General features: G+C 40.8%; 4 protein-coding genes across 8 annotated transcripts in view; 2 read left to right on the forward strand and 2 right to left on the reverse strand.

The window, feature by feature from the left end:
• LOC131138031 (serine/threonine-protein kinase PAK 3) overlaps positions 1-5,319 on the reverse strand; it is a 30,426-nt gene extending 25,107 nt beyond the window's left edge. For 2 of the 4 annotated variants that reach the window (XM_058086578.2, XM_058086576.2), the window contains exon 1: positions 5,117-5,317. The gene's annotated coding sequence lies outside the window, so the exon portion shown is untranslated. Of the gene's footprint in view, positions 1-5,116 lie in introns of all 4 variants that reach the window. The other 2 variants (XM_058086577.2, XM_058086575.2) reach the window with 2 other exon arrangements.
• Positions 5,320-11,520: 6,201 nt separating this feature from the next.
• On the forward strand, positions 11,521-17,332 carry mepcea (methylphosphate capping enzyme a). Its single transcript, XM_058087991.2, has 5 exons — positions 11,521-11,951; positions 12,495-14,263; positions 15,013-15,231; positions 15,329-15,452; positions 15,808-17,332. The coding sequence occupies exons 2-5, from the start codon at positions 12,542-12,544 to the stop codon at positions 15,840-15,842; spliced, it is 2,100 nt and encodes a 699-aa protein (XP_057943974.2). The 5' UTR covers positions 11,521-11,951; positions 12,495-12,541; the 3' UTR covers positions 15,843-17,332.
• Positions 17,333-21,249: 3,917 nt separating this feature from the next.
• defbl2 (defensin, beta-like 2) lies at positions 21,250-22,185 on the reverse strand. Of its 2 annotated transcripts, XM_078787728.1 has the most exons (4): positions 22,168-22,185; positions 21,868-21,974; positions 21,633-21,744; positions 21,250-21,486 (listed from the first exon to the last, which is right to left on the reverse strand). In XM_078787728.1, coding segments are annotated over exons 1-4 (243 nt in total). In that variant the 5' UTR covers positions 22,170-22,185; the 3' UTR covers positions 21,250-21,464. The 2 variants fall into 2 exon arrangements, with proteins under 2 accessions (XP_078643854.1, XP_078643855.1); XM_078787729.1 differs by lacking the exon at positions 22,168-22,185.
• Positions 22,186-22,955: 770 nt separating this feature from the next.
• spag7 (sperm associated antigen 7) lies at positions 22,956-27,052 on the forward strand. The gene is made up of 7 exons (XM_058086896.2): positions 22,956-23,105; positions 24,355-24,422; positions 24,498-24,586; positions 24,662-24,746; positions 24,835-24,924; positions 25,362-25,518; positions 25,610-27,052. The coding sequence occupies exons 1-7, from the start codon at positions 23,021-23,023 to the stop codon at positions 25,768-25,770; spliced, it is 735 nt and encodes a 244-aa protein (XP_057942879.2). The 5' UTR covers positions 22,956-23,020; the 3' UTR covers positions 25,771-27,052.
• Positions 27,053-27,542: the final 490 nt, after the last annotated feature.

The following is a 27,542-nucleotide window of genomic DNA, read 5'->3' on the forward strand; positions in this document are numbered from 1 at the left end:
TACCGCATTACCCAGTAATAATCGAGTTTTGGTGTTTGACCTGGAAAATATCATCAGGAAAGATGGATATGGTTGGCCGTATTGCAGTAGAAAATAGATGGACGAATTAAAATGCATAAAAAAGTTGTTGATTTTGAATATTATTTTTAACAGTCATTTCTGTGATGTTTACTTTAAAATGTTAGCAAAAATACATTTTTATTGTGGTAAGAAATGCTTGAGAGCCAGATACAGTCATCAAAAGAGCCCTACCTGGCTCCCGAGCCATAGGTTCCCTACCTCTGTTTTAAATCATCAAAATAAGTAAAAATAAAAAGTATTACATTTTATCATCATATTCTTGCATGATCATAGCATGTATATAAAACAATAAAATGTTGTTAGAGTTTTTGGCTTTTTAGTCAAAATAGGTGTGTCTCAACAATGTGCATTGTTAGCTAGCTTATATTGCTTGTTTTCTGGTGTTATAATGCACAGAAAAGTGAAAGAAATATGTATTCATGTTTCGGGATTGTAAATGATGGGCGAAATTTGTAATGTATGCATGTTGAAAATAATGTAAACCATTACCATTTCACCTACTAAATGCTAGAAACAACCCTAAAGCGAGTGTGAAAGCTGCTTTCAGAAATTTCCAATTTTCACAAGCATAATAATTACCCTGATTGTTAAGGTGGACTTAATATTGAGTTTTGTTTGGTTTATTTCAAAGCACTTTGCTCCGGAAAACACACTCTGGCACATTCCCTTGAAACAGTTTCAAGAGCTTTGATGCATTTTCAATCGTAAATCTCCCTGCTTTGCTTTGCAGAGGCAAACCTCGGCTTGATTCTTCTCATATGCGGCAACAAGTGAATTAACAAAAAGCGGCATACATAATAGTTGCACCTCCCTACAGCTGAGAAAATAAACAGATTTTCCATGGAGGCGAAGCAACAGCGTGCAATGTTCCCTTTCACCTGCATTTTGCAGAGCTTGAATCATGTGCAGGCCAAAACAGATTTTCTGGAATTAAGAGCAGTTAAATACTGCAGCTGGAGGATGCAGCTTGTGATGCTCTCACCTACTGTAAGTCAAATCCAGCGCTGTCAAAAAGAGGGCCAAAATGTGAGTTTATAACCTAGATGAAGCCCAAATAAGCATTTTTTTTCTTCCTCTGAGCTCCATTAAAATCATACATTCTCTGGGCCTTTTCCACTTGAGACATATTAAAGTTCAGCCACCCCTCCACAAACGCCTGACCCAGTGAAACTTGCTAATCTCTTAAACCTCTTCCAACTCTGCAACATTTCATCCTTATATTCTGCAAGACACCATCTATCTTCCTCCACTGAGTCATCTTACAGTAAAAGGTTGGAGCGTCTTTTTTAGCCACTTTCTGAAATATTGAACCCTACCACCTATGAAATCACCCCTACAAATCTAATTTGCAGTTTAATTTTGATACATTCGGGACTGTCATGCAGGCTCAAACAAACAAACACATTAATGTAAACAGACAAGCAACTGTATTGTAAGTCAAATAGGGAGATTACGACTGAAGCTGTGTCAATGTGTCAGTGTGTGAGTGTCTCCCTCTATCCATCTCTCACACTTACTCCCCCTCCCCATTGCGAGGCGAAATGGCCAGATGGCTTCCAATCCTACATGCTAATCCACGACACACACACACACACACACACACACACACTGCAGCCCTGACACACCTACCACAAAACACTGCTGGAGACAGTTAGACCCTAAAACAAACACGCACCCCGCATAAAGATCAGCCTCCGTTAACAGTCGACACAGGAGACCTTAACGGTAACTTTACTAAACAATATCCAGAGGCGAGGCTCGCTTAGACTCCAACAGATGGAGGCCTCCTTGTACGTGTCCCACTATCATATTTCAGAGAGTCCGCTTTAAGTGGGCTGCTGGCCAAGACCATGTTCTGCTGCTTTTGTTAGTCCAGGCGAGGTAAGAGAGGTTGCGTGTGTTGGGTTACATCGGCCATAATGGAAAACATAAGAAGGCCCAGAAATAAAAACATGTGAGGAAAAACAGTCAACTTTACGCTAATGCTTAAGCACACCATGTACAATTTTCTATTAAAAACTGTCAAATAGTCCTGTGATGTAGTATCGTTCTCTCTTCTAACTCTAAACTCCTGAACAAAAACGTTGAACAACCCAAACATGTTGCCCATGCTATTATTCTTCTGATGTCCCTCTTATTAGGCTCCAAAGATTGACCCCCATAAGTCGGACTAACTTGAAATTTCTCACATAGCTCAATGCGCTGTACAAAAAAAAATCCAGTGTAACTTTAGGGTGTTTATCACCACAAAATTTGGTACACACTTTCGTGTGACCCGCAAGCACATGTCTGTAGATTTTGCGCATGGTTGAAAAACATGGCCACCGTCGGCCTTATGAGGCACCTGCTTTTCATTCAGGCTTTCAGTTAATCACGTGACAACACTATAATGAAATGCATTCTGGAATACAAAATGCGAGTTGTGGATTACCGCACTGTGTTGATATTGTGGTGAAACAAGAATATTCAGTTTGCTTGGTTTGAAATAAGACAAATGTTACAAAAATGAGTATGTCTTGGCCATTTTCATTTTGTAAAATGGGAAAAAATGTTGGAAACCACTAGTCTAATAATTATAGCATTTAGCGCTATTGCATGCATGGTCCATAGGATCATTTGAAACAGCATCTGGAAAGGTTCAACTTGATAGACACCTCATGCAAAGGCTTGTATTTGTTTAAGATTAAAATTCATGCATTATTCACTTAGCAGTTGAGGCACATGTCAAAAAAAAAAAAATCCAACTGAAAGTGAAAATAAATCCTTTTTATTGGCCTGGGGGCACATACTAAAAATAAATTGTTTAAAAAAATCAGTAAAAAAAAAGAAACAACAAAAATTGAAACTAACTTAACAAGAATAAATTTAAAATATATGAAAATAATACAAAAAATAATATGAGAACAACTAGAAAACCAGATCATTTTAGAAGCATAAAGTTGTTTATATTAAATATTAAGTTGTTTATATTAAATATTAAAGTAATACCCTAATATTAGGTAATAATAAGTAAAAAGACATTAAAGTTATAATATTAGGCAAAAAAAAAACTAAATAAAGTTGTAATTTTTGATTGATGAGGTTGGGGAAAAAGTTACAATATTATGCGCATCATGTCAAAATATTATGGGAATAAATTTGTAATATTAGGAGAAGAACATTTAGTTTAAATATTAAAATAAGTTTAAATATTTTGAAAAAAATCAAAATATCATTTTTAAAAATAATTTATGAATATTTTGTTTAAATATAAAAGTACGTTTAAATATTTTGATAATTTTAAAAAAAAAAGAGTAACCCCCAAGTGTACGGTAACTTGGTGTACCGTATACAGTTGCTTTGCAAATGATCAAGTGGCCTTTCCATCCTTTCATTCTTCACTATGTGGTCCTCACGTTTGGACCCCCTGTGCTCTCCAGTGAGGTTCATTTTCTGAAATATTATTTTATGAAAACATGGTTCCCGCTGAATGAACAAAATGATCTCACGCATGACGACTTTTGTTCAGCCCGTCCACAGGTTTGTTTACAATACAAACAGTACAGTGGATGGTGCAGTTTTACCAACATTTCCAGTAAGGCAGAAAACAATAAGCTTTGAAGACATTGGACATGTTACCTTTTGCCTACTTGTTTTCAGCTATAAAATTTTCATGAGTTGCATGTAACCTTGAGAGACAGCACAGAGAGAATGAGTACAGCGGGTATAGCCGGGTGGTGAGCACACGGACCCGTAGAGACGTTCCTATGCTGCTGGATATGTGAAGATGAAGGTGATGAATATAGAGTATGAGGCTTGAGGAGCACAATACCCAGAGGGAAGACAATGTTTATCCACATCACTTTCACACTGTATAGTGTCATGGTGGATTGGGACCATCTATCCTCATATATTGTGGCAGTGAACATAAAGTCAGCAAGGGAATAAGAATGGAGGCATGGTGTTATACGAAGAAGCATTATCTCCAGGACCAGTCCAGGGTGTACCCCGCCTCTCCCCTGAAGTCAGCTGGTACAGGCTCCAGCAAACCCCCGCAACCCTAGTGAGGCTAAGCGGAGGCTCATATATAGCAATATAAGCAGGCTGGTGATAGCAGGGAGTAGCACCTTCTGTAACCCATCCCCCAATTCTTCCTGCTATCATCTCACCCTCCCCTTCATCACCGAGTTGACTCCCTAAAATCTCCTCTTTGCACGTCAGCCAGACAACAGGTCTCCCAGAAAGCCTTGCGATTGAGAAATATCAGGGATGGCTGCCCCCACTTGGATGGAAGTCAGCGAAGGTGAAGAGGAAGACACATATTCAGCACCATCCCGCCCCTGCTACCCTCCTCCTTGAAAGTGCTGTGGAAGAATCTGAGGAATAGCGGCTCGTCCCTCCCAGGACCGGCCCCCGCCCCCACTCGCATCCCCAAAGAAGTCAGGTGACCAGATGTTGTATATCTGCTTGTCACTGGAGCGGCCATGAAACCGCTTGCACACTTCCATGTCACAGCCAGGAGACGGGGGCATGTCCCAGCTGCGTGTTTGTGTGTGGGTATTGACAAAAAAAACATTTTCCCCTCTTCATCATCGTCAAGGGATGCTCCGCAGAGATAACAAAAGCGCATCCGTGAGGATACGAAGCACGTACAGCTCCAGCATCCATCAGCCTTGGGGCCCAAAATAGCAAAGCTTCTTTATATTTTTTGGCACTACTGTTGCCACTGCAGCTGCTGCAAGGCCTACACAAACGCCACTGTTGATTAGAAACACCTTCCCATCACTTAATTTGTGAGGGGGTGCATGCAGAGATGATGAGATGCATGGTGCAAAGGATGGTACAAAACATGCCAAGCCCTTTTTAATTAATGCAGTCATCTATTCTCCTCTGATCAAACAGCTGCCTCTTTAGCAGGGCCCAATGCAGAGTGGAAGACGGTTGGAAAAAAAAGGCTACAAAGCACTACTACATACACATTCATAGCCTCCCCCCTCCCTCATCTGCCTCCCCCTCTTTTAACATCCCCATATTGCAAACACAGACAGGGAATTACCTGAAATATGTCTTCACATTATCTCGGTCCGCGTTTCGCCTGTGAGCCAGAACCTCTGTTGGATTCATCGTCTTCCGCACCGGGTCCTAGTGACAGTTTAAAGGCGGCAGGATTGCCATTCTCTTGTCAGACCAGTTCCTGACCCTAAAAGCAGGCTTGCTCGGCAGGCTGGATGCTTCACTGGCTGCTCACTGTTCCCTAGTCCGTGACGTCATCCGCCCTGCTGCCCCCATTGGCCAAAGGGATGAATATTAATGACAGCAGCAGGTCTCGGGGAGGAGCCAGCAGAGGGTAAGACAGAGTTGGTTTTTTGTTTGACAGACCAAACCTGATCATTGAGAAGCCCCGGAGGGTGCCGCTAAAGAACCTTTTCTTTTGTAAACTTAAGAGGTGTAAGGTGTGTATGTGTGCACACTCGTATAAGAGAGCTAGTTAAGTCATTGCTATAAACATATATATATATATATATATATATATATCGGTGATATAGCTAATATAGCTATAGCTATGTGCTAGCTACATAGCACGTTTCTATATACATATACATAAAGCTCGTAGTGAAAACGCACATTCTACAACTGTGCTCCTATAAAATTCCTCCTATAACAAAAATAAAATCATGGAAAGAGCGGTACCATTCATATATAAATTAATCAGATGCTTTTGCATGACATTCATATGATAAAATTAACATTAATTGAGTGTGCTATTGTATTCGATACATAAACTGCCAAATCTGCGTGAGATTTAGGGAAATCTTTATTTGTTAATAACAATAATGTTCTAAAAATGTTGTGGGTTATACTGTTGTAAAAATCAAAAAGGGAAAATCCAAACTAGAGGTTCATCTAGCCCGTATAGAAAGGCAGGAGGAATTCAGAGGCAGGCAGACACGGCAACCAAAAGCCTCCCCGCATTTGTCTTAATTTGCCTATGATGTCATCTTTTTGCTGTCGCTCACCTGTGATTGGTTGACTAGCACATCATCGGCTCCGTCTCACCGCTAGCATCTAGCTCAAGGTGGAGGGAGGCCTCATCGAGGCTCTGTGGCACCCTGGCTGGTTGTCCTGGCAACGCCTGTAATGTCGACACTCCTTGCAGGAGAGCAACATGGCTGATCAGTGACAGCGTTCACTCAAATGGAGACGCTTCATCATTTAAATAGAAAAAATCATTATTTTAAATACTTTTCTTCTGATCACAATCTCAGCTATGTTTAGTCTTAAATATATGGAACATCAAGTATAATCCGACACATGTATTTCTTGATCTTTACGGAATGGTAGGCTTAAGCTGTGACAATATACACAGTACAGAGACACGCCAATGTAAGTGTGACACAAGAAGTGTCCAAATATGTATCTGCAATAAAACTAAGCATATGCAACAGTCTATTCACAACACATTGATTTTCTATTACTGATCATGTTCAGGGTTACGGTGAGCTGGATCCTATCATGGCTGATTAGTAGACAAACAACCAATCACACTAACATTGATTGGACAGTGGGAGGAAACCAGAGTACTGTACATGCAAACTCCACACAGAGATGCAAGGGTCGGGATTCAAACCCATAACCCATAACTTTGCTGTGAGGCAGATGTGCTAACCCTGACTGATAAGCTGTTCACAAAAATGCTACATATATTGCATAATCATCCCGACAACAACCTACAGCAATGTACAGTATTAGTGTAAGGCGGCCATAAACAGTGTATTAAATGCTCTTCATTTTACTACATCAGATTAACCTCTTTAAGCCTTTCACTGCTAAACTTGGCCTGGGGAACATAATAGGTCACGCTCATCCATGCTACAGCTGCATCCACAGACAGAACCACTACTTTTAGTGTGTGTGTTTGTGTGTGTTGGCACGACACAGATTACAAACACCCCCCACCCTCCCAAAAAGAATTTAATTGAGGTTAGTGGGCCTCTATCCAGTTGATTATGGATAACTATTGAAGTTTTTTTTCCTGATTGGAATAGTTGTACAACACAGTTAAGCATGGAAGGCTAAGCTTAATGTGGTTTTTAAATTTGGGTGATGCTGCACTGCATGGTGTATTAAATCGAAACTGATTCCTAGACAGGCGGCATGGCGGTTGAGTGGTTAGCGTGCAGACCTCACAGCTAGGAGACCAGGGTTCAATTACACCCTCGGCCATCTCTGTGTGGAGTTCTGTGTGCATGTTCTCCCCGTGCATGCGTGGGTTTACTCCGGGTACTCCGCAGTGCATGCTAGGTTCATTGGTGTCCATAGGTATGAATGTGAGTGTGAATGGTTGTTTGTCTGTCCCAGACAGCTGGGATAGGCTCCAGTACCCCCGCGACCCTCGTGAGGAAAAAGCGGTAGAAAATGAAATGATTCCTAGACTGTGATGTACAGTAAGTGTAAGTTTTGGTGTAAATTGGATCTTACAGAACACACAAACACCATAAAATACAGCAGTCGTGGGTATGCTGGAACCTATCCCAGTTGACTTCACCTGTACTGATTGCCAGTCAATCCCAGATAAAAAGCAGTAGCAACCATTCTCAATAATAAGACCCCTACACTACACTGTTGTTTTCATAGCATCATGATTAGAGTTTTGTTATTTCCAATAGTCATTGAACGTGTTATTTGTCCATGGCACACCGCTGTTTACAGTATAAAATTGTTACATTAAAAGTGCTCATGACACCAAAACACATTTTAATCTCGATATTGGTGAAAAAAACATTGAAAGGCATAATTTACGTGTGAGATGTCTACTCAAATATTAAAATATCAACAAGCACATCCTCCAAGTCTGGAGGAGGAGGAGTTAGTGTGTCTAATGTCTAAGCCAGACGGTCCCACCTGAAAATCTGCATTTGCTGGCATGTTAGAAATAAACTAAATTATTACCATGAACAATACCTGAATAAACTTTACAAAATGTATACAAAAGGTCAGAATCGTATTTCCTCTTTTATGTTTCAAAGACATCAACTGAGACTCAGCTGAGGATAAGATGACCTTTCGAGTATAAAACAGCAGCACAGAAGCAAATGGGGGGCCTCTGTGGATTAGGAAGAGGCTTTTAATGTATTTTATAAATACATACTCAAATACACACTCTCACTTCTGGAATCACCATCAAAAGGATTGACAGTTAAAGTATTAACTTGAATTGTGTTGCTGCATTGAAAACATCCTTTGTGGCTAACCAAAACCTCTGTGTTAATATTAATCAGTGGGAGTCTGCTTCGTACAGGCTCACCTATCATCTCTCTGAGGGGGACGACGCAACACAAACAACCTAGCCATGACAACCATGGTCTGAGCAAGCCCCTCCCACTGACAGCTGGCTTATTGTGCGCCGGCCGTGTCTCTGAAGCGGCCTTGTTTCCCTTTGCTTGACCAGTTCAATAACTAATCTCAATGCAGCCGGCAGCGTGGAGCCTGGAAACTGAGGCACACCCGGCCCAGGAAGGTCACATTATGGTTGACTAATGAGTCCAAAAATGTCCATGTAACTTTGAACACTGTAAAATGTCTGTGTAAAAGGATAGAACTTTTTTTTAATCAATCTAAACTACTGTATTTACTGTATTCCGCTGCAACTGTAGCAGGCATTTATTTCAAGAGGAGGCTGATAATGAGTGGACAAAGAGTCAATGATATACAGTAAAGTCTCGTTATATCGATATCGGTTAAAACGAATTACTACTTATTATGATACTATTTTCATTTCCCGGCAAATTTCTAGTCTTTTATGATATAATTAGCTCCGTTAGTACGATACACGGTTATTATGATAATCCGGTTACTAGGATGCCCTTTTCATCTCCCGCCAGCCAATTTGGTCTGCTTATATCGATACAAAAGCAGCTTAAATCAATCTTTGCTTAAGGATTTCAATACCAAAAAAGAACACGGCGAACGGCTGCTTCCAGTCAACTTTATTTTTCACACTTCCACCACCAGAGTGCAGCACACACAGCGGAAAACACCCGTCCCTCGCGCCTACCCCTCCGGGTGGCAACACCTTCCATATCGATAGTTCCGGGGTGAATTATGTCCCGGTAACCGGTAATCACTACAGCGTAAGTTTATTTTTATTTACTGTAGTACAAAATTTATTGTAGTACAAAAGCATGCTAGATACGCAATCCATGAACTCAAGGAGAAAATTACATGCCATATCAAAGATCCGCCCACTTTTAATGCAGTTCGGCACAGGATCGGATATATGGATAGTCCGGTTATATCGGTATTTTTTCCGACTCCCGAGAATAGCGATATAACGAGACTTTACTGTATGCCCTTTACTTTACCCCGCTCGTGTCCCTGCAAAGATATTTTGCTTGATGGCGGCCATGTTTGGCTCAAATTCTACACACATGTGCTTGTCAGTCCCCTAAATACTAGTACTCGGACCGCATTGAAAAAAGAATCAGAAATTTCAGAAATACAATCATAAATTTAGAAGACTAAAGTTGAAAATTTATATGAAAAAGTTGTCTATTTAAGAGAATAAAGTCGTAATAATATGTGTCATATAGACCATAGCTCTTCAGGAAAGGTTTTATTTATAACGTAAATTATTATTATTGTTTTATTTTATAACGTGGCAACACGTGGCAGCACATAAGCCCCCCCCCCTCAGGCAATGCCTGTAACATAGAGGAGACTTATATGAACTTTGGCCTTGGGCAAAGACAATATTACCACATTTTTACCCCTCAAATGTATTATTTCATTATCTATTTTATTAAATCTCTGGTTTATATACTCCATGGTACCTAACGGTGTGTACCAAATTTCGTGGTGATGTGGCTCAACAGTCCAAAGTTACAGTGGGTATTTTGTAGAGCGCAATGAGGTGTGTATGAAACATCAATTGATGGAGTTCATACTTTAATACATTTTTTGTGGCTTATGCAGAATAATCAGTTCCAATGATTCTGTTGAAAGGTTATCACGGCACTGTGCAATTTCTCCCCCCAAGATATTAAATGACATTTTGATTTGTCACATCATTTTCCCTCACAACAACAACGTTGCGAAAGGGCATCAAAAGAGCCCTCTTTTGCATCATCCAATTAGTTCATACATCTCAGACATCAAACTTCTGCAAAGCTCAGTTATGATACACTATTTGACCGGCCAACGGTTACTCTGAATGACATCACACAAACAAGGCCTGAGCAGGACTAACAAAGGCCAGCACACTTCCTGACGTGACAGCAGAGGCCACGCGCGCAGTCCTTTATTCTGTCACATGTAGGGTAATCAACAGCAGGCCCGTGCTCTTGATGTAAAGCGCCTTTTTTGGGCCACAAGGAGTGTGTGTATTCACCACTTTCTGCTTGGACACACACAAACAATAGAGCATGTCTGAAGTGCTTGGGGGCCCAAACCCTGAGGAAGGGCAGATGGTGCCCGGAATTGAGGGCCGCACCCCTATTAACATGAGAAAAGAGAGTGACATGAGTGGGGGACAGGTACCCTCTCTGCTTTATGAAGATTAGTGCAGGGTGCTCATTTAGCCAACGGCGGCACTGATTTGGAACCCAATTAGGGGCAAGCTGTCAGCTCAAGGACGGGGAAGATCAACTGTTTTGCCAACTACAGCTTCTCATCAGCACATGTACGCATGTATTGTTTACGCGTATATTTTTTAAACTGCCTCAATAATAATAAATCAATGCTTAATTTTGCACAAAAACATTATAGTTACTGTATAAACTGATGAACAGAGAAGGTGGCCACAGCATGTTACAATGTCGCCCTCTAGTGGCGGTGTACAGGAGTGCAGCCGCTAGTTTTGAAATTCAGAAGCCCCTAAAAAATTCTTCCAATAATAATATTTTAGCATTCTTTCCACTTCTGGATACACATTAAAGGGCAAAATATCATAAACATATGTCACTTAAATATTAATGACAATACAACACGAAATGCAGTTTTTAACTTTTTATTATCATGGGAGTAAAAAATTAGGCCTGATTGAAAAATCTTTGGGACTCCAGCCAACCACAGTGAGAGCAAATATCCACCTTCCCAGGAGTGGCCGGCCAACCCGAATTTCCCCAGGAGTGCAGTGACCTCACCCAAGAGGTCACAAAAGACCCCACAACAATTCTAAAACATAACTAAAGAAAATCTCCCCACATGCTGTGTATATGTTTTGAAATCTCAAGTACCCCTGGCAGAGTACTGTACGTACAATTCATGACAGGGGCCTCAAAGGGTAGGCTTCCAGGGTGGGGCCCCATGTGATTTTCTTTCATGGGGCCCAGAAAACTAACTTACAATAAGTGTCATATTGTGATCAACACATTGATAGTTATTTTTCAAAAATGTTTATATAAAGTTTGAAATGAAAAGAAACAGCAACATTTAATACGTATTAACCACGTCAAAGGTTGCTGTAGTTCAATTACCGGGGGTGACCATGATGTGGATCAAAGAGGCTGATAGTCATCACTCAGCAGGCCGGCCTCTCGACATCAATCCTCGCCTATTTCATCTCCGCCCCCCGCCAGTAGCATCAAGCTACATCCCGAAGCCCGGATGCACCGCCATGCCGACTGTACTGCCACCGAGATAATTTATTCACCTACCTGCCCGACTCTATCAAGAGTTAACCGATTACATCGATAGAAGAGAGTGTGTGGACTGGAGCCCATATCTAGGGCAAACTATCTCAGCACACCCCATTGTTTATTGTCCAATAATAATTATTATCATCACTATTAGCCGTGTTAGCATCGATGTGGTTCCACTTGTATGCTAGTTAGCTGTTAGCTAACGTTAGCTCACCCAGTGACAGTCCGGCCGGAGGCGGGGAGAACTGCGAGGTGAGTGTATTATTTTGATGGTGACTACACTCTGGACAGTGCGAAAATGTCACAATTTCATATATATTATGACGGCCTTTAGACTCATTCGGATTTTTGAAGGTGTTCCAGGTAACAGCAACTCGAAGTGGACACTTTGTGTGGTCGCCTGACGTCTTTTGAGTTGAACGTTTATTCGACGTTTGGGTGCTCTGGCCCGGATGCTAGGCGCTAGCATGCTAACAGGATAACTGTCCAGTACTGGTTCTCGGAACTTTTCACATTATTAACCCCTGCTTAGTCTTAAATGCTACTTTCCTAACATGAGTGAAATTGAACCTCCATTTAAAAGTCTATTTATTCTTATTTGTTTAACATTTGGTCAACTAAAAAAGTAAATGTTGGGTCCTAAAGTGAGGATTTATTATTCAGGAAGTGAATTTGAGGTTCTCCATGCTTTTTGGTGCTTGTGTTCACATCAACCTGAAGCAGTCACTGCAGGTTTTTTACTGTCCCTGAGGTGATGTTCCTTTTTTTCTAATTCATGTTTTCTCCGCCCTCTAGGTTCAGGATAGTTTCCATGTCTGCATCAGCTCTGCAAATCCACAGCAATGTCTGTTGACGAAGACACTGTAAAAACTGGTAGCCCAGAGGTTACTACAGCTTCATCCCTGCAGCTGTCAGAATGTTCTGGAAGTTGCACTGGTGTTTCAGTACTAGTGGAAGGTGCCACGGTGGCCACCCCGGACTTGGCTGCTGCTTGTCCCGTTCCTGGCACTGCTGTCTCACCAAAACACTCCAGCACTGTTGACGCTCTTAACCACTCAAACAGCGCCGGATTGAGACCCAAAGGGAATGAGCCCGGCATCAATCGTAGGAACAGCTTCCATCACGTCAAACAGCATCAGCAAATGAGAGTGGCTAAGCGTCGCAACACATCCAACTTTAACTTTAAGCATCCGACCTCTGGCAAGAGGAGACGACGGGCAAACTCGGAAAGTGACTCTGTCCTGCCCACTAACTTCCTCTTAGGTGGGAACATATTTGACCCACTCAATCTCAACAGCCTACAGGATGAGGAGGTGAACAGGGCGCTGAACGCAGAGACTCCAAAATCGTCTCCACTGCCCTTAAAGAGTAGGGACCCCGTGGAGATCCTCATCCCCAGGGACATCACAGATCCTCTGAATCTGAACAGCAGCATATCAGATAGCAGCTTTTTGGTGTCCCCCTTAAAGAGCGGCGGAAGGAGGAGGCATCGCAATAGACATCATGGAGGTAGCATTTCATCCACACAGCTGAGCTTGTCCGAATCAGTGAAAAATGAGGTTAAACCTGGAGAGTCGGAGTCGTTTTCTGGTGCGATAACTTCAGGTTCTAATACGGAAGTCTCTAAAACATCAGACAGAGTCTCCTGTGGTGAGGGGGATTCACATGAACACTCTGCAGACCACTCGTCCATTATCAAGGATGAGGTCGCATCCGTGCCTATTGAGGATTCTGCTTCCTCTGTTTCGGCAGGAGCTAACCAACACACAGGCAGGCGCAAGCGGAGACGCAACTCTGGCAAAATGGACCCTCCCGTGACTCAGTCTACCCCTGTAGCAAAGTCCACATTTGGTGAGCAAAATAATAAACCAGGGAGACACAAAAACACCTTCCACACACCCAGAAGCGGCTGCAAATCTGCTCCAGTTGGTCGTCAGCACCAGCAGCGACACAACCAGGCGAGGGACCAACAGAAGAAGTTCCAGTTTGGAAACTACAACAAATACTACGGCTACCGCAACCCAAGTGCAAGCGAAGACCCGCGTATTCATGTCTTCCGCCCAGAGTGGTTTGAGGGTAAACGCGTGCTGGATTTAGGCTGCAACTCTGGTAATATTACGCTCTATATCGCCAAAATGCTGCGGCCTGCCAGCATATTGGGCTTGGATATTGACAGCGGGCTGGTGCACGCGGCCCGCAAGAACATCAGACATTTTCTCTCTGAGCTGCAGACCCAAGAGGCCAGGCGGGCCACACAGGACAAGAACGACACAAAGCAGGAGAACAGCATTGCAAGCGAGAGTGAAAAGATGATCACGGAAAGAAAGGAAAATGGGACTGTACTGACAGAGGCCACAAATGACTCTTGTGGCCTGGATCAGGCCAAGATTCACAGTCAAGACGGCAGAGCAGAGGAAATGGACCAGGAAAGTTGTGATAAATCTGGGAGCTGCTCTTTCCCTTTGTCGCTGCAGATCTCCCGGGGACCCATTGCTGCACCTCCTCTCACTGAAACCTCCACCACACACCCTGGAGAGTTCCCCAGCAATGTGTCCTTCATCCAGGTGGGATGGCAACTTCCTGTCAGTGTCCGCACCAGTGTGTAGTGGGTGTTGTTTAGGCATGAAACGCATGCACAAAGCTTAATCTTGAGGCTGCATGATTTATAGACACCAGAAACCATCCATTGTGAAGTGTCACATAACCTAAGCTTCCATTTCCACCTACACAGTATAGTACAGTTCAGCTGGAAGTACTGCAGTAGTTTTTGACATTGCTATTTTCAAGGAAACAAATTCACTCATAAGTAGCACATTGTTTTTTTTGGTACCCTGACATTTGGCTGACTATGCAGTTTTAGGGTAAACTACTTATATACAATCAAATTTTAAATAGTGCATGGATGCAAAAGTTAAACACTCTGTTGAGTGTTTGAGTTTTTGTTCGGCCAAATGAAATCACATTAAATGTAATTTTTATTATTTCTGTCACACTTGCCACATTTATATTGATCTAAAATGCACCACCGCTTGCCCAAAGGTAAAACAAACTTTCATTTATCATACACAATCTCTCTTGGTAGCATCAGTACTTCAATGTTTCCTCAACCCCCCTAAATATAGGTGTTGCTTTATAGTTGAGCTTGACCGTTGTGTTCCTAGCCAAGAACACAACAGCGTCCAAATTTGTCAGAAAATCAGAGCAAGAGTGCTTTTTATGATTAATTATCTTTGATACAGCTTGAGTTTGCTTTTAGTGTCATCAAGCTGCTCATGTAATTGGGTGTTTCTGACCTCCATCCCATTTTGCACAGGCCAATTACGTGCTGCAGAATGACAATCTCCTCGTAACTCAGCGGCCCGAGTACGATGTCATCCTGTGTCTGAGTGTCACCAAATGGGTCCACCTAAACTGGGGGGACACTGGCCTGAAGAGGTTCTTCAAGAGAGTCTACAAACATCTCCATCCTGGAGGCATCTTCATCCTGGAGCCACAGCCTTGGCAGTCCTATGTCAAGAGGAAGAAGCTGACTGTAAGGAGCCGAGATTTTTTATTTTTAAAAGCATGTGTTGTGTTTTTATTTAATTCCGGCATGAGTAAACAGATTGTTTGCTTTTTTTGCTTGCTAGGATACCATTAACAGAAATTTTCACAGCATCCGTCTCAAGCCAGATCAGTTTTCATCCTATCTCACCAATGAAGTGGGCTTCACCAGTTGTGAGTTCCTCGGAAAACCCAAGAGTTCAACAAAAGGTAAAATTACTAATATTACTATTACCATGATGCTGGCCGAGTGGTTAGAATTTAGGCCACACATTCAGGAGATATGAATTACAACCCAAGTAGAAATATGCATACATTTCAACCTCAAAGTTTCTGGTGGCTGTCAGTATATATTTACAACCCTAAAGGCTTCCAGACCGTGAGCATATGGAGCGAGCCAGCAAGCTTGTTGCTGTGTGGAGTACGATGTCATCACTCACGCGCCGATATCATTATTGGCAGAAAAAAATCATACCGATATACAGATAGATACAGCTATCTCGTTTTTATGCCCATATTGGCTGACATATTGATATGTAATGCCGTCATCAACTTTTTCTTGCAGGTTTTCAGAGGCCAATATATTTGTTTCACAAATGACGGGCCGCTTCTGCCTTGTGAGGATACTGAGTGTGGGTTACCGCAAAGCCAGCTGTTGGACTTGTGTATCAGCTGCTCAGACTCTCCACGAGGGACATTTGATAAGAAGGAGACCAAAAGCGAGGTTCTTTTCTTTGTTTTTTTTTTTATTGTTGCAAAGATGAGACTCCTCAGTGTATGTCACGACGACAAAAGAGGCGCTCGGCTGATGAATTCCTCAGTGTGATGCATGGCAGTGTCTTGCATTTGGACACCTTTTTGGCTAAATAATGTTTTACCTGTATATTCCTACTGTGCTGTGTGCCACCAGAAAGCCACATACATCTGGACTGGGTGCTTGTTGTGCTCATTACCATTTCAAAAGCAAGTCTACCCACTTCCATGAGTTCAGTATGGCTCAACTTGTGCTATTGACTCATTCCGCTGCCGTTAAAGTGATCACAGTGGCCTGACAAGCACCACTCTTAATTGATCTTGTCGTGATACGCCACTCTTAAATAGATGTCAGTGTTCTGTTGCAGTAAAAATAGCATATATTTAAGGCTGATGCACCCATTTTAAAACATGACCAATTTAAGATAGCAAAACAGTAATCCATTGTGAACATTACACTTGGCATCTGACAAAAACATTCTGAATTAATAACGGCTTACATTTTTCTTTAATAAAATCAAGTATTTACATAACAGGGCTTCTTCATGTCACCTTTTACATTCGAGGATGCATCCAGTCATCTCTTGCGTTCATTGGGATGTTTTGATGCTCCCGTCCTGATGGTAGGGGGCACATTTGAGCCATGGTGACATGATGCTGTGGTCAGTTGTTAACATGTCAGTGAAGCCATAGCGCCACCTTTAATACTTTGTTGTTCCCCTTGTCCCTGTTGAGCTTATGAATGTAGAATTGAAGCAGCAAAGGATCCATGGCAGGAGTTTCAACAGCATCTTAATCAGTTTCAATTTATAACAGACACAAAGCTCCATACCATGTCTTTTTTAAAATGTAAACAAACACATTTGTATAGTATTCTGCCGTTGAAGGTGCCGTGATGTTTTCTGGCACATGAATTTATGCGCCATTGGAGTCCACACCTTTGTCATTGATGATTGTACTTCCATTGGTGTGCATGAGCACTGCTTACCATCTTATTTCACAACCGTTCACAGGCACATTTTGGTGGAGGCAATGTGTATGTTTGTGTTTTAGTTAAGTGATCGGTGTATATAAGTTTGGAATGTTGTTTTACTCTTGTCATTGTTGAGTTCTTTACTGCTAATGTCATTTTCTAGTTGATTTGTGTTTGCTTTTGCTGCCAATTTGTGAGTGAAAGCACTTTGTTGTTATTGTTTTTTGGGTCCCAAACCGGCTCGCTAATCCATCTGATGAATATGTAAATTGAAACTGTGTTTGCTTGGTTTTCCCCCCTCAGAAGGCACATGGATGAATTATTTTGTCAGCAGATTTTTTTTATATAAAACATTTGCAAGGAGCTTCAGTGTCAAAGTACTCTTGTTCTTGTCTTCATTTGACATGCTTTGGATATATTTTATTCTTCAAATTCAGATATGTTTCCATCAAATTCTTTATTGAATGTCGTGGAATACTATGATAAGGAAAACAAAATTCAGGTTACATTTCAAACAGAATTGGCACGAAATCACACTTTTCAGCTAGGACAATCGCTCTCTCAGGCTTTTTTGCAGTACTGTCAATTATTTTGTTCCGTTCTTCAGGGCACATAGTGGGTATATTTTTGCATACTCCTACATGCTGTAATGTTTTGCCGATTGCACCTTAACTGTCTCAGCAGTGGTGTCTTGTCATGTCCAGGTATTCAAGCTAAAACGTGTCTTTGCAGCACATGAAATATATAGCACTGTATGAAAATCTACTCTGCATAATGCTGTAGTCGTAGACTAATGAAAGGAATTGGCATTTCCAATGAATGCCGGTGGGATATTCTGAACTGTGACCCATACTTACCTTTGCTAAAGTTAGATTTCCCACATGTTTCTCGAGCATTGTATGATTTTTAACAGCACTATATTTCATGTCTTCATGTTGAATTTGCACTGATGACTTGAGGGAATTAAGTACATTTCCAGAGGGAAGATTCATGTTTTTTTATAAATCTTTCCATGCTTTATTTTTTGGGAAAATTGGAATCAGATCTCCCTGCCTGTCAGGGAAATGTTTGATTCTCATGCCTCTGCGCGACAATGTATCCAAATGTTTCTCTGTGGAAAACATTTGAATTCATTAAAAGTGGTTCCAGACATGCTGGTTAGTACTTCTTATCTCATCCTCCCAAGTTTGCGTTCATCCAAGAAAGAATATTGCAGCTGACTTACATGTCCTTTTCTATTCTTCAGTTCACAAACTAGGTTGAAGTGAAAGATGTTCTGCATTCAACATTGTTGATGTGCAGGTATGTAAGAAATGTAACCCTGCTCTCACCTTTGACATTTTGTGGCGGCAGCAATACAAAAAGCCTTTTCACTGAAACAGGATGTGTGGCCAAACTACATCATAATGTTATTCCTTTGTTTATTTTAAGTATAGTGGATTCAGCATTCTTGGCCCCTCAAATTTGCTAATTTTTGGTCAAAAAAAGTATTTTTTTTCTCCACATCTTATTCACCCTAGGTAATAATTTATATGCTGGGACATCAGTGGGGGGAGTTGGCACAATATATGTCCACAGATTGTAGTGGGCCAAAGTCCAGGGCCAAATTGTTGTCCCAGTCCATCCCTGGAAGTACATCAAGTGTTTTCTCTTGCACAACTAAAGGAGTCGGAAGAAGCAGAGTTTATTTAATCCTACTATTACTCCATCTCAGCAATTGCAGTAGATGTCTGCTTTTTAAGGGGATTATGCAAAAAAGTCACACAGAAAACTATTGTCTGCTAGCTTGACATTGACGTTTATTGATTTTGAATCATGAAAAAATTGGAATTATTTGATTCAGCTCCAGAATTTACTATCCTCCTCTCAATTACCATTGTTTACTCGTGACAAAATCCAGATTTAAGCCCTAAATATGCCTCACACACTTATTAAAACCATTTGAAGTATGAAATATATAAGTACTCACCACTGATGAGTAAAATGATGTATGAACAGATTGAATCGGTGTAGCTTTTAGCCTGGTGGTCTGGTTGGTGCTGGAGGCTAGTTGCTATCTCATTTTAACTTTAAAGGTAAATTTGACTCTGAAGATGGTGCTTCCACAGCCAAACAAGCATATAACTCTGGTGCATTCAAGGACCGACGAAGAATGTGATGAAAAATAGACATAATCATGTAAAAAAAAAAAAACTGTTTTTGAACATGTATGCTGTACATTTCACCAGTATTATCTCATATTTATAAATGACGCATGAGATGTTTTCAGCTGAAAAAATCGCAAATTTGATGAATTAAAAACAGAATAAAGATGACAAATAACTATGATGATCTCTCCATAAATCACATTCCCAGTACAGCTTTCTCAAATCTGCTGGAAAGTGTGAGATGACGTTTTGTCTTCAATGGTCACTGTAGCTGAATGAAGACAGACTGGTGTAAACAAGTGTGCGGGGGTCCAATGTTTTGTGGTGCGGTCACGTTGAGCGGCCTGAATAGTACAAAGATGGCAATGCAGGACACAATGAAGAGCTGGTGTTTACAAATAGCCTCCATACCTTTGCTTATATGCTCGTAGTGACAAGTTACTGTAGTGCTTTTCATTGATTACAACAGAAGCCTAGTATGTGTTGACGATGAGTCCTCCAGAGCTCACCTGCACAGATATTTGACCTTTCTGTCTCTCAGACTCAACAACAAAGAATTTGCTTTGCAATCGAGACTGTTGAACGGTGATGTCTGTCTGGCAATGTTGTCCGCACGCAGACAGACAGGACATAAAGACAGACAAGAGACATCACACTTCATTCACAAACGCGCTGGGCCATCACAGCTATTTGGGTCAGTCACTTGGTCATTATTCACCATCCATGACATTATGGCCACACTTATTTTGATGCTATTTGATTGGGGTTTACCTCCACCAAACATGGAGTTTAATTAATAGTGTCAAACCTTTGTTTTCGTACGCAACAAATTTTATTCATTCATTCAATTTCTACTGCTAATCCTCACTTTGCGGGCATGATGGAACCTATCCCAGCTGTCTTCAGTTGAAAGGCAGGGTACACCCTGGACTGGTCGCCAGCCAATCACAGGACACATATAGACAAACAACCATTCACACTCACATTCATACCTAGGGACCATTTAGTCACCAATTAACCTAGCATGTTTTTGGAATGTGGGAGGAAGCCGGAGTACCCGGAGAAAAGCCACACATGCACGGGGAGAACATGGAAACTGACCCAAATTTTATGATGCGTTGAATATTTTTAGCCTTTTTTTCCGCTGCTAAATGCAATTGAGTGAATTGCAACTTGCTATAATGTACAAATGTAATGTAAGTTCCATCCAGTCATCATTTATTTCACATTGTTAGCATGTAATGCTGTAATTATTCTCTATAACTAATATTTTTGAGTTTCTGAAACTCAGCTTTTCTACATTTCGGTTTTCCTTGAAACTACTGGAACAAATTAATAATGAAAACAGACGCAGCACTTGTACTTTTGAGCAACTATTTTTCTGTATCCAATTACAACTATCAGCTTCTTTGAGTAGCTAGTGCGGAGGCGTCTAAAGTGTGGCACAGGGGCCGTTTTTGTCCCAGAGCTCACGTTTTATTGACCCTTGGGATATTGTTAAAATAAAATGAATTAATTATTAATGAGATACTATATCTTAGATACTAGATATTACACTCAGGTAAGATGTGGATGTTTTGTTCAGGTATCTTAGCATATATATTTACATCGGTTTGGTTTTAACTACTTTAACATACAAAATGTATCCAAGTGGCCATCCACATCCTGCAATTTTTCAGTGTGTGACCCTCACTGGAAAAGGTTTTCACACCTTGATCTTGAGAAACACTATACAGTAATTCCTTCTGTTGTGTGTGTGTGTGTGTGTGTGTGTGTGTGTATCTCACCGGACATTCTTTCGAGTAACATACATAACTGACACTTAATGACCAGTGTAGCATACTACATTCACAGTCTCTTTGAATGCCTTATAATTAGTCATTTTCATGCTTAAAAATGTTTAATTTAAGCCAAAAAATACACAAAATTGCTTCAATATGCATACTTTTGACTAATAGTAAGCCGCATTCAACCACAAACACCATGATTTATGAATTTATTTTTGGAACAACTGTGATAGAGTGAAGCTGTGAAATTGGAACGGCACTGTAAAGGTGATTATTATAACAAAATAGAATGTGGATTTACAGTATATATCTTACGAGAGCTGACAGTTCTAATAAAAGAGCACAAACCAATTTAGAGCATGTTTATTTGCACACCTTCATTAGTAACACTCAGTTTCAGTACCTATTTTTTGTGTTTTTTTTTTTTGGATTATGAGAGGCAGAAGAAATCACACAATTATTTCCAAGCCAAGAATGCCAAACGAGGGCTGGTTAAAGATGGGAATCTCACAGCAAGGGTTATTGTGATGTGTTGTAGACTCCAGCTGATGCCAGGCAGATGTTAAGACCGTATGGCACAGCACCTGGAAGTGAACATAATCATTTATATAACTAATATATTTAATAGCACCTATGCAATAAAATTAATCCTCGAGATGTTAATTAAATTAAATAACTATTCAACGCAACCCTTTCTTTACAGTATATGACAAAAAATACATATGCCTACCTGTATCTTCGAGGGCACCCATGATGATGGACAATGTACTCTTGAGCATAGCAGAACCGCCTGCAGAGTCCTCTATGCCCACATGTCCAGTATTGCAGTTGATGATCAATGCCTGCATCATTTAAATTCAATTAAATTCTTGTTATATTCATTTCACTAAGTCGATAATGTAGAACAATGTATGAGTCTTGGTTTGGCGTTACGCTGTAAGTAAATGCGGAGATGCGTTGCTTACCCTCCCCGACTGTAAACATCAGGAGAAGCACAAGGAGAACCAAGCTCAGTCCCTTCATGTTCTGGGGCACCAATAAGCTTTCACTCGCTGCTGTGGACACGCTGCTCCTGCATTTATAAAGCATTTCAATCACGGGGGTGGAGTCGGCCAGGCTCTGTCCAAATCCCAATGACAAAGTATCTGTACATGAAGGGAGTCTGAGACATGCAGCTCATGACCTTCAGTATCCTACCATGTGTTTTTTCGCTCTTAACATAGAAATGTGGAGACAAATGCTCAGTTGTATGGTATTGTACTTACATACATCTCTATAGCAGCACCCTTTAAAGAACAAACCCTCTAATAGTTAATATTAGAGGTTTAAATTCAGTCTGGAGGACAGTCTGACCTGCTGTGCTATAGGGCCACCCTCTCTACTCTGCCCCCATCTGAATACAAGCAGTCGGTCATGGGTTATTGCTGATGCCGAGAAACCACAATCAAACCATACAAAACATGCCGCTGCCATGACGCAGGACGAATTGTCAACCAGACAATAAGAAAACAAGGCATGGACGCATGCAGCTGTACATGTGCTTGTGCAGCATGCCCCCTGGTGATGGTGTAAAATGTCAATCTGCTCCTCATCTGTGACTCAATCTATGATTCATATGTCTATTAAAATATACAGACTGATAAACTTGTTTCAAGCCACTCATCCGAGGAAAAGTCATGAATGACTCATGGACCATTAGTATTTGGCTGGGGGGTAATTCCATGACAGATGGAAATAAATGTATATTTAGTTACGTCTGATGTCAAGGTAAAAGAAAATCTTGGGACAACAGTGTCATGGGAATATCAGAGGACATATTTGCATGGTGTCTGGGGACTGCTATGATTTATTATGATATACTGTAATAAGATGCATTATTAGTACTTTTACTGTAATTTAATGGGGAGTGTGAATGGAATAAATAACACTAAAAGACACTAAAAGAACAAGGTGTCCCTTGTGGGGAGAATCGAGGTGTTTTTCTATCTGAATGCAGCAAAGACACTACTGAAGGGGGGCGGTAAAGCACCATAGTGATAGATGCCAACCGCCATAAAACCAACGAAGAAGAGGAAGAAGAAGAGCATGCGCAGTCGGTGTTCTTGCTAGTAAGTCAAGATGGCGGATCTCCTAGGTTCAATTTTAAACGCGATGGAAAAGCCTCCAACAGTCGGCGACCAAGAAAGCCGGCGAAAGGCTCGAGGTATCAAAATGTGTTGCCCTTTGGGACAACTAAATATGTGTTCGTTTAAAAGTAGACAATATGCTACTTACATGAGAAAAATATTCAAAGGGCAAACGAGGCTATCTCTGTTAGTCAATTGAGCCAACCATTTCACAGTGCAGATTTGGCACAGACGCAAACGATGACGTCCTGTTAAAAGCCACTATGGGTTGGAATCTGAGGCTCTTTTAAATACCTTTGTCTGAATACACGCCGGTTAAAAGCTTTCTATACAGTCAGTGCTGCGGTAGTCTTGTGATTGGTCCTTCGGAACAAAACAAGTGACGTCACATGTACGCACTCCCATGCTCTATATCTAAAAATTGATCTTATAGGTCATTTTCTGTCACACATTCACACTGTCACGACCTGATGGCAAAGGCAAAAGGGCGTTCTGACTTTGTCTGTCAGGGTTGTTGAACTGCACAAGCAAATGGTTGTGTCATGTCGATTTTATACTTCTTAGGCTGCTTTCATCCATCCATCTTCTATGCGGGTCTTCATTCAGGTCGTGGAGTTATGCTGGAGCCTATCCCAGTTGACTTTGGACAAGAGGCGGGGCACATCCTGGACTGGTCGCCAACCAATCACAGGGCACATATAGACAAACAACCATTCACACTCACATTCATACCTATGGATACTTTGGAGTTGCCAATTAACCTAACATGCATGTTATTGGAACGTGCAAGGAAACCCCACGCGCACACAGGGCGAACATGCAAACTCCACACAGATGCCCAAGAGGAGATTTGAACCCTATCTACTGACTGTGTAGCCAAGATGCTAACCACTCGGTCACTGTCGTGGCAGTCACATATATGGTTTAATTTGTTGAAAATTGACTTTAGTAAACAAAAACAAATCTGCCCTAAAAAGGAAAGTTTTGTGACCCCAGATGGATGGATGTTTTAGCCTGGTTGCATATTAAAACAAACAGAGCTCTGGTTAAACAATTGGTATTGTTATTGGTAGATAACCAAATTCAGTAGGGGATCCCGCAAGATTTAAACCTCTTCTTCAGAAAAAAACGGTCTTGTGAGCACTAGGCCTAGGACGATAAATTAATTACTTAATCACACAATAAATGAAAATGAACATGACGATTTTGCCTCAATATGTTGCCATGTGAAAACATGTTTTCCTTCCTGCCTCCAAACAAGCAAGGGGAGTGCTAATCTGTAATTTCTTACATGTTTACAAATACTAACATTAAACTTCTTGCTAGAGCAAGCAGCAAGGTTCAAGAAGATGGAGGAAGAAGAGAAAAAAAAGAAAGTTGCGTTCAGAAAAAAGGTGAGATCCGTATAGAGGTCATATCACATTTTGATATTGCAAAGTGATGCTAAAAGGTTTCTTTGGCTGTTTCAGATGGAGAAAGAGGTGTCAGATTTCATCCAAGACAGTACACAACAGAAGCGCAGATACAACCCCATGGGGAAGATTGAGAGGAGTATATTGTAAGACGTCATCAAGTTGGATTATTGGAGTCTTTTAGGGAAGAAACTTAGCATCTGTGTTGTATTTCTGCACAGGCATGATGTCGCTGAAGTGGCAGGTCTGACTTCTTTCTCTTTTGGGGAGGACGAAGAGAGTCGTTACGTCATGTTGTTCAAAAAGGTTGGATTAAAGACCAATAGATGTTGACTCTAATGCTAATATGTTGATGTTGGCAGTGTGCTGCTAAGTTTCTACTCTGTTTTTGTAGGAGTTTGCACCATCTGATGAGGAGTTGGAGGCTTATCGCAAAGGACAGGAGTGGGATCCGCAGTTGGCAGAGCAGCGTCGCAGGTTAAAAGTACGTACACGAGTTGCAAAATATTACGCACGAATGGTGGGACTTGATTCAAATTTTTAATTGTAATTAATTTAGAGGCTTTGGAATTAATTCATTAAAATGAATTGCGTTTTAATTTTATAACAGTTTTGTGTCATAAGTATTGTTAGCCAATTCAGATGGATTCACCTTGCTTGTTGACGGACCAACTGAAAAGAGCTCTGTGATGATTCAAAATTGTCGGACTGTAGCGTTGGCGTTGCCTGCTGCATGCCCACTCTGTATTAAGGGAAAAGCTAATTATTATTATTAGTATTATTTTTAATTGCTTTCATGGCCAAACACTGCAAACTGCATGCACGCCCTCTACTGCTGCTTTTACTATTTCATCCTAAATATACATGACTGCTATTTTTTGCCTTTAAAAGTGAAAGGTGTTTGTTTCATTGACTTCATAGGAGCAGGCGGCGTTGGAAGAAGAAGCATCCCGCCAGTCGAGCCAGTCTGAGGGGTGTCCCAACTCCAACTACAGAGACAAGTACAGTCACCTGTTCAGCACCTCAGCAGCCAAAGATGCAGCACACACACTAGAAGCCAACCGAGCGTACGGTTGTGGTGAGTGTTTTCCATTAGCATATGATGCACCCCCACCACAAGCTGAGAACACTCAATGACCTTTTCTTTTTCATTCATTTACTTAATTCAGTCCCAGTGGCCAACAAGAGGGACACTCGCTCCATAGAAGAAGCCATGAATGCCATCAGGGCAAAGAAGCGAGTGAAGCTGAGTGAAGACGAGGACACAGGGACACCAGTGATGTGTGGTCAGGGGACGCATGATGAAAAATACAAAATCAAAAAAGAATAACATAAAATATTAATATTTGTCAATTGAACTGTATTATAAATGGATTTTCTGTATAATTCCAATTGTTTTTAACATTTTCTTAAGTAAAAAATCATTGAATTTGCAGATTTCCTGATCCAATACAGGGAAGAAACCTAAGGTGAGGCCAACCATGAGCGTGGTTTGTCTGCTTTGTCGAGCTTCAAAAAGAAGAAATGGGAGTAAGGACAAAATAAAGTGAGTAAACAATTTTTTGCAAACAAGCATTAAAATGAAATGGACTGTGCATCGGCTGATCAGTAATTTAAGGCCATCGCTCAAAAATCTCCCCAAAACCCATATAATGGGAATAAAATGTTGACGGCCATGCACAACCTGATGAGTTCCATTGATGGAGAAAAATCTCCCTGTTATACCAGTAACGTTGGAAGCCATCAAGACCATCATGGTTACATTTTTCATAGTAGAACTTTGTTCCACCTTTCAATGACCCATATTTGGGGCTCTCTGGAAAATTCCTAACTGGCAATTTGGTGGCGCTGAAGGATACGAGGCCTTTGAAGACCTTTTTTTGTTGAGGCAGAGTATCGTCCTGTGGCTTGATGGACAGCCAATCGGATCCTCTGTCTCAGGGCCAGTGACATTGTTCTGCATCTACCACTTTTTTTGTTCCATAACTTTCCGGAATAACTTTAAAATGACTGTTTATCTTACTGCATCCAATGAGGACCTGCTTATGCAACTCAACAATCTGACCGTGTTCAAAGAGAGAAAGCTTTTTTGCCTTTAAGAGAGCATGACAGTGTCCGACAGAAAATGATATTGGATCCACATTTTATGCCAAGATGTTGGCTTTTCAAGGCTGTGGTCTTAAACTACTGATTAGCTGACGAACAGCCTATTTCACTTTAATGCTTGTTTGCACTAAATTGGTTACTCCGCTCACTCCCGTTTCTTATTTTTGTATTTCGAAGCTCTACTAAGAACCCCCCAAAGATCCAACAGTGCAAAATGTAACCTCTTGCAATTTTTCAACCGGTCTTAAGGTTTTGATCTGGAGTGATCTTTTGAGTCTATGAATTTAAAAAAACAAGGACATTTTTCCCTTGTTTTCCTTGTCTATAAGCGACTGTTTTTCCATGATGTTATGTTCTAACGCATGCGACAACTAGAGATGGATTGCTAGGATGGATGAATTTTATTGTTTTTTGTTTGTTTGCTATTCTCTCAAAGAAGGGTTTGTTGGGGATATTTAAATGTCTGTGCTGTTTTATCCCATGTGTAATTAAAATGGAGGACAATATGTTGTTTCTTTCTATATGTTACCTTTACGTTACCAATAATTTGCCTTGTATGCAATATTTTTATTATAGCGGTGTAGAGCTGATATTATTCAGCTACATGGGTCATAATATTAGAAACGGCTTGGTATGATGCTGTGTAATGCAAATTTAACTTTCTATCCACTATAATGAAAAATATTTGTATTTATATATTGTTTTCTGACTGTCAGGCAAAACGTTTGAGATCCAGTACTTGATGATTTGATGATTTTAAAATATAGTTTAAATGTGAATTATTACATTTTTGGAGTGCCACAATATTATAGGTATGTGTGATAATTTTATATTTACATTGTAGAATTTGGGGGCGTTTATTATATGATGAATTACAGTACTTTATTTAACATACACTACAAAAAAACCCAAGTGGTTAATCACCCAAAATGCATACAAAACGTCCTGAGAACTATAATCCCAAAATAATGTTCCATATAAATAGCGGTACGTCAG

This window comes from Doryrhamphus excisus, linkage group LG21 (assembly GCF_037039965.1).
Source record: "Doryrhamphus excisus strain RoL-2023G ecotype Guam linkage group LG21, RoL_Dexc_Guam_v1.1, whole genome shotgun sequence".
NCBI classification, from domain to species: Eukaryota; Metazoa; Chordata; class Actinopteri; order Syngnathiformes; family Syngnathidae; genus Doryrhamphus; species Doryrhamphus excisus.

Coding starts and splice junctions, on each gene's coding strand:
- spag7 (XM_058086896.2), top strand. CDS start 23,021: ATGGCGGATCTCCTAGGTTCAATTTTAAACGCGATGGAAAAGCCTCCA. Junction 23,106..24,354: donor AAGCCGGCGAAAGGCTCGAG/GTATCAAAATGT, acceptor ACTTCTTGCTAG/AGCAAGCAGCAAGGTTCAAG. Junction 25,519..25,609: donor CAACCGAGCGTACGGTTGTG/GTGAGTGTTTTC, acceptor TACTTAATTCAG/TCCCAGTGGCCAACAAGAGG.
- mepcea (XM_058087991.2), top strand. CDS start 12,542: ATGTCTGTTGACGAAGACACTGTAAAAACTGGTAGCCCAGAGGTTACT. Junction 15,232..15,328: donor TCAAGAGGAAGAAGCTGACT/GTAAGGAGCCGA, acceptor TTTGCTTGCTAG/GATACCATTAACAGAAATTT. Junction 15,453..15,807: donor ACCCAAGAGTTCAACAAAAG/GTAAAATTACTA, acceptor TTTTTCTTGCAG/GTTTTCAGAGGCCAATATAT.
- defbl2 (XM_078787728.1), bottom strand. Junction 21,745..21,867: donor GATGTTTACAGTCGGGGAGG/GTAAGCAACGCA, acceptor TAAATGATGCAG/GCATTGATCATCAACTGCAA. Junction 21,487..21,632: donor GGGTGCCCTCGAAGATACAG/GTAGGCATATGT, acceptor GTTCACTTCCAG/GTGCTGTGCCATACGGTCTT.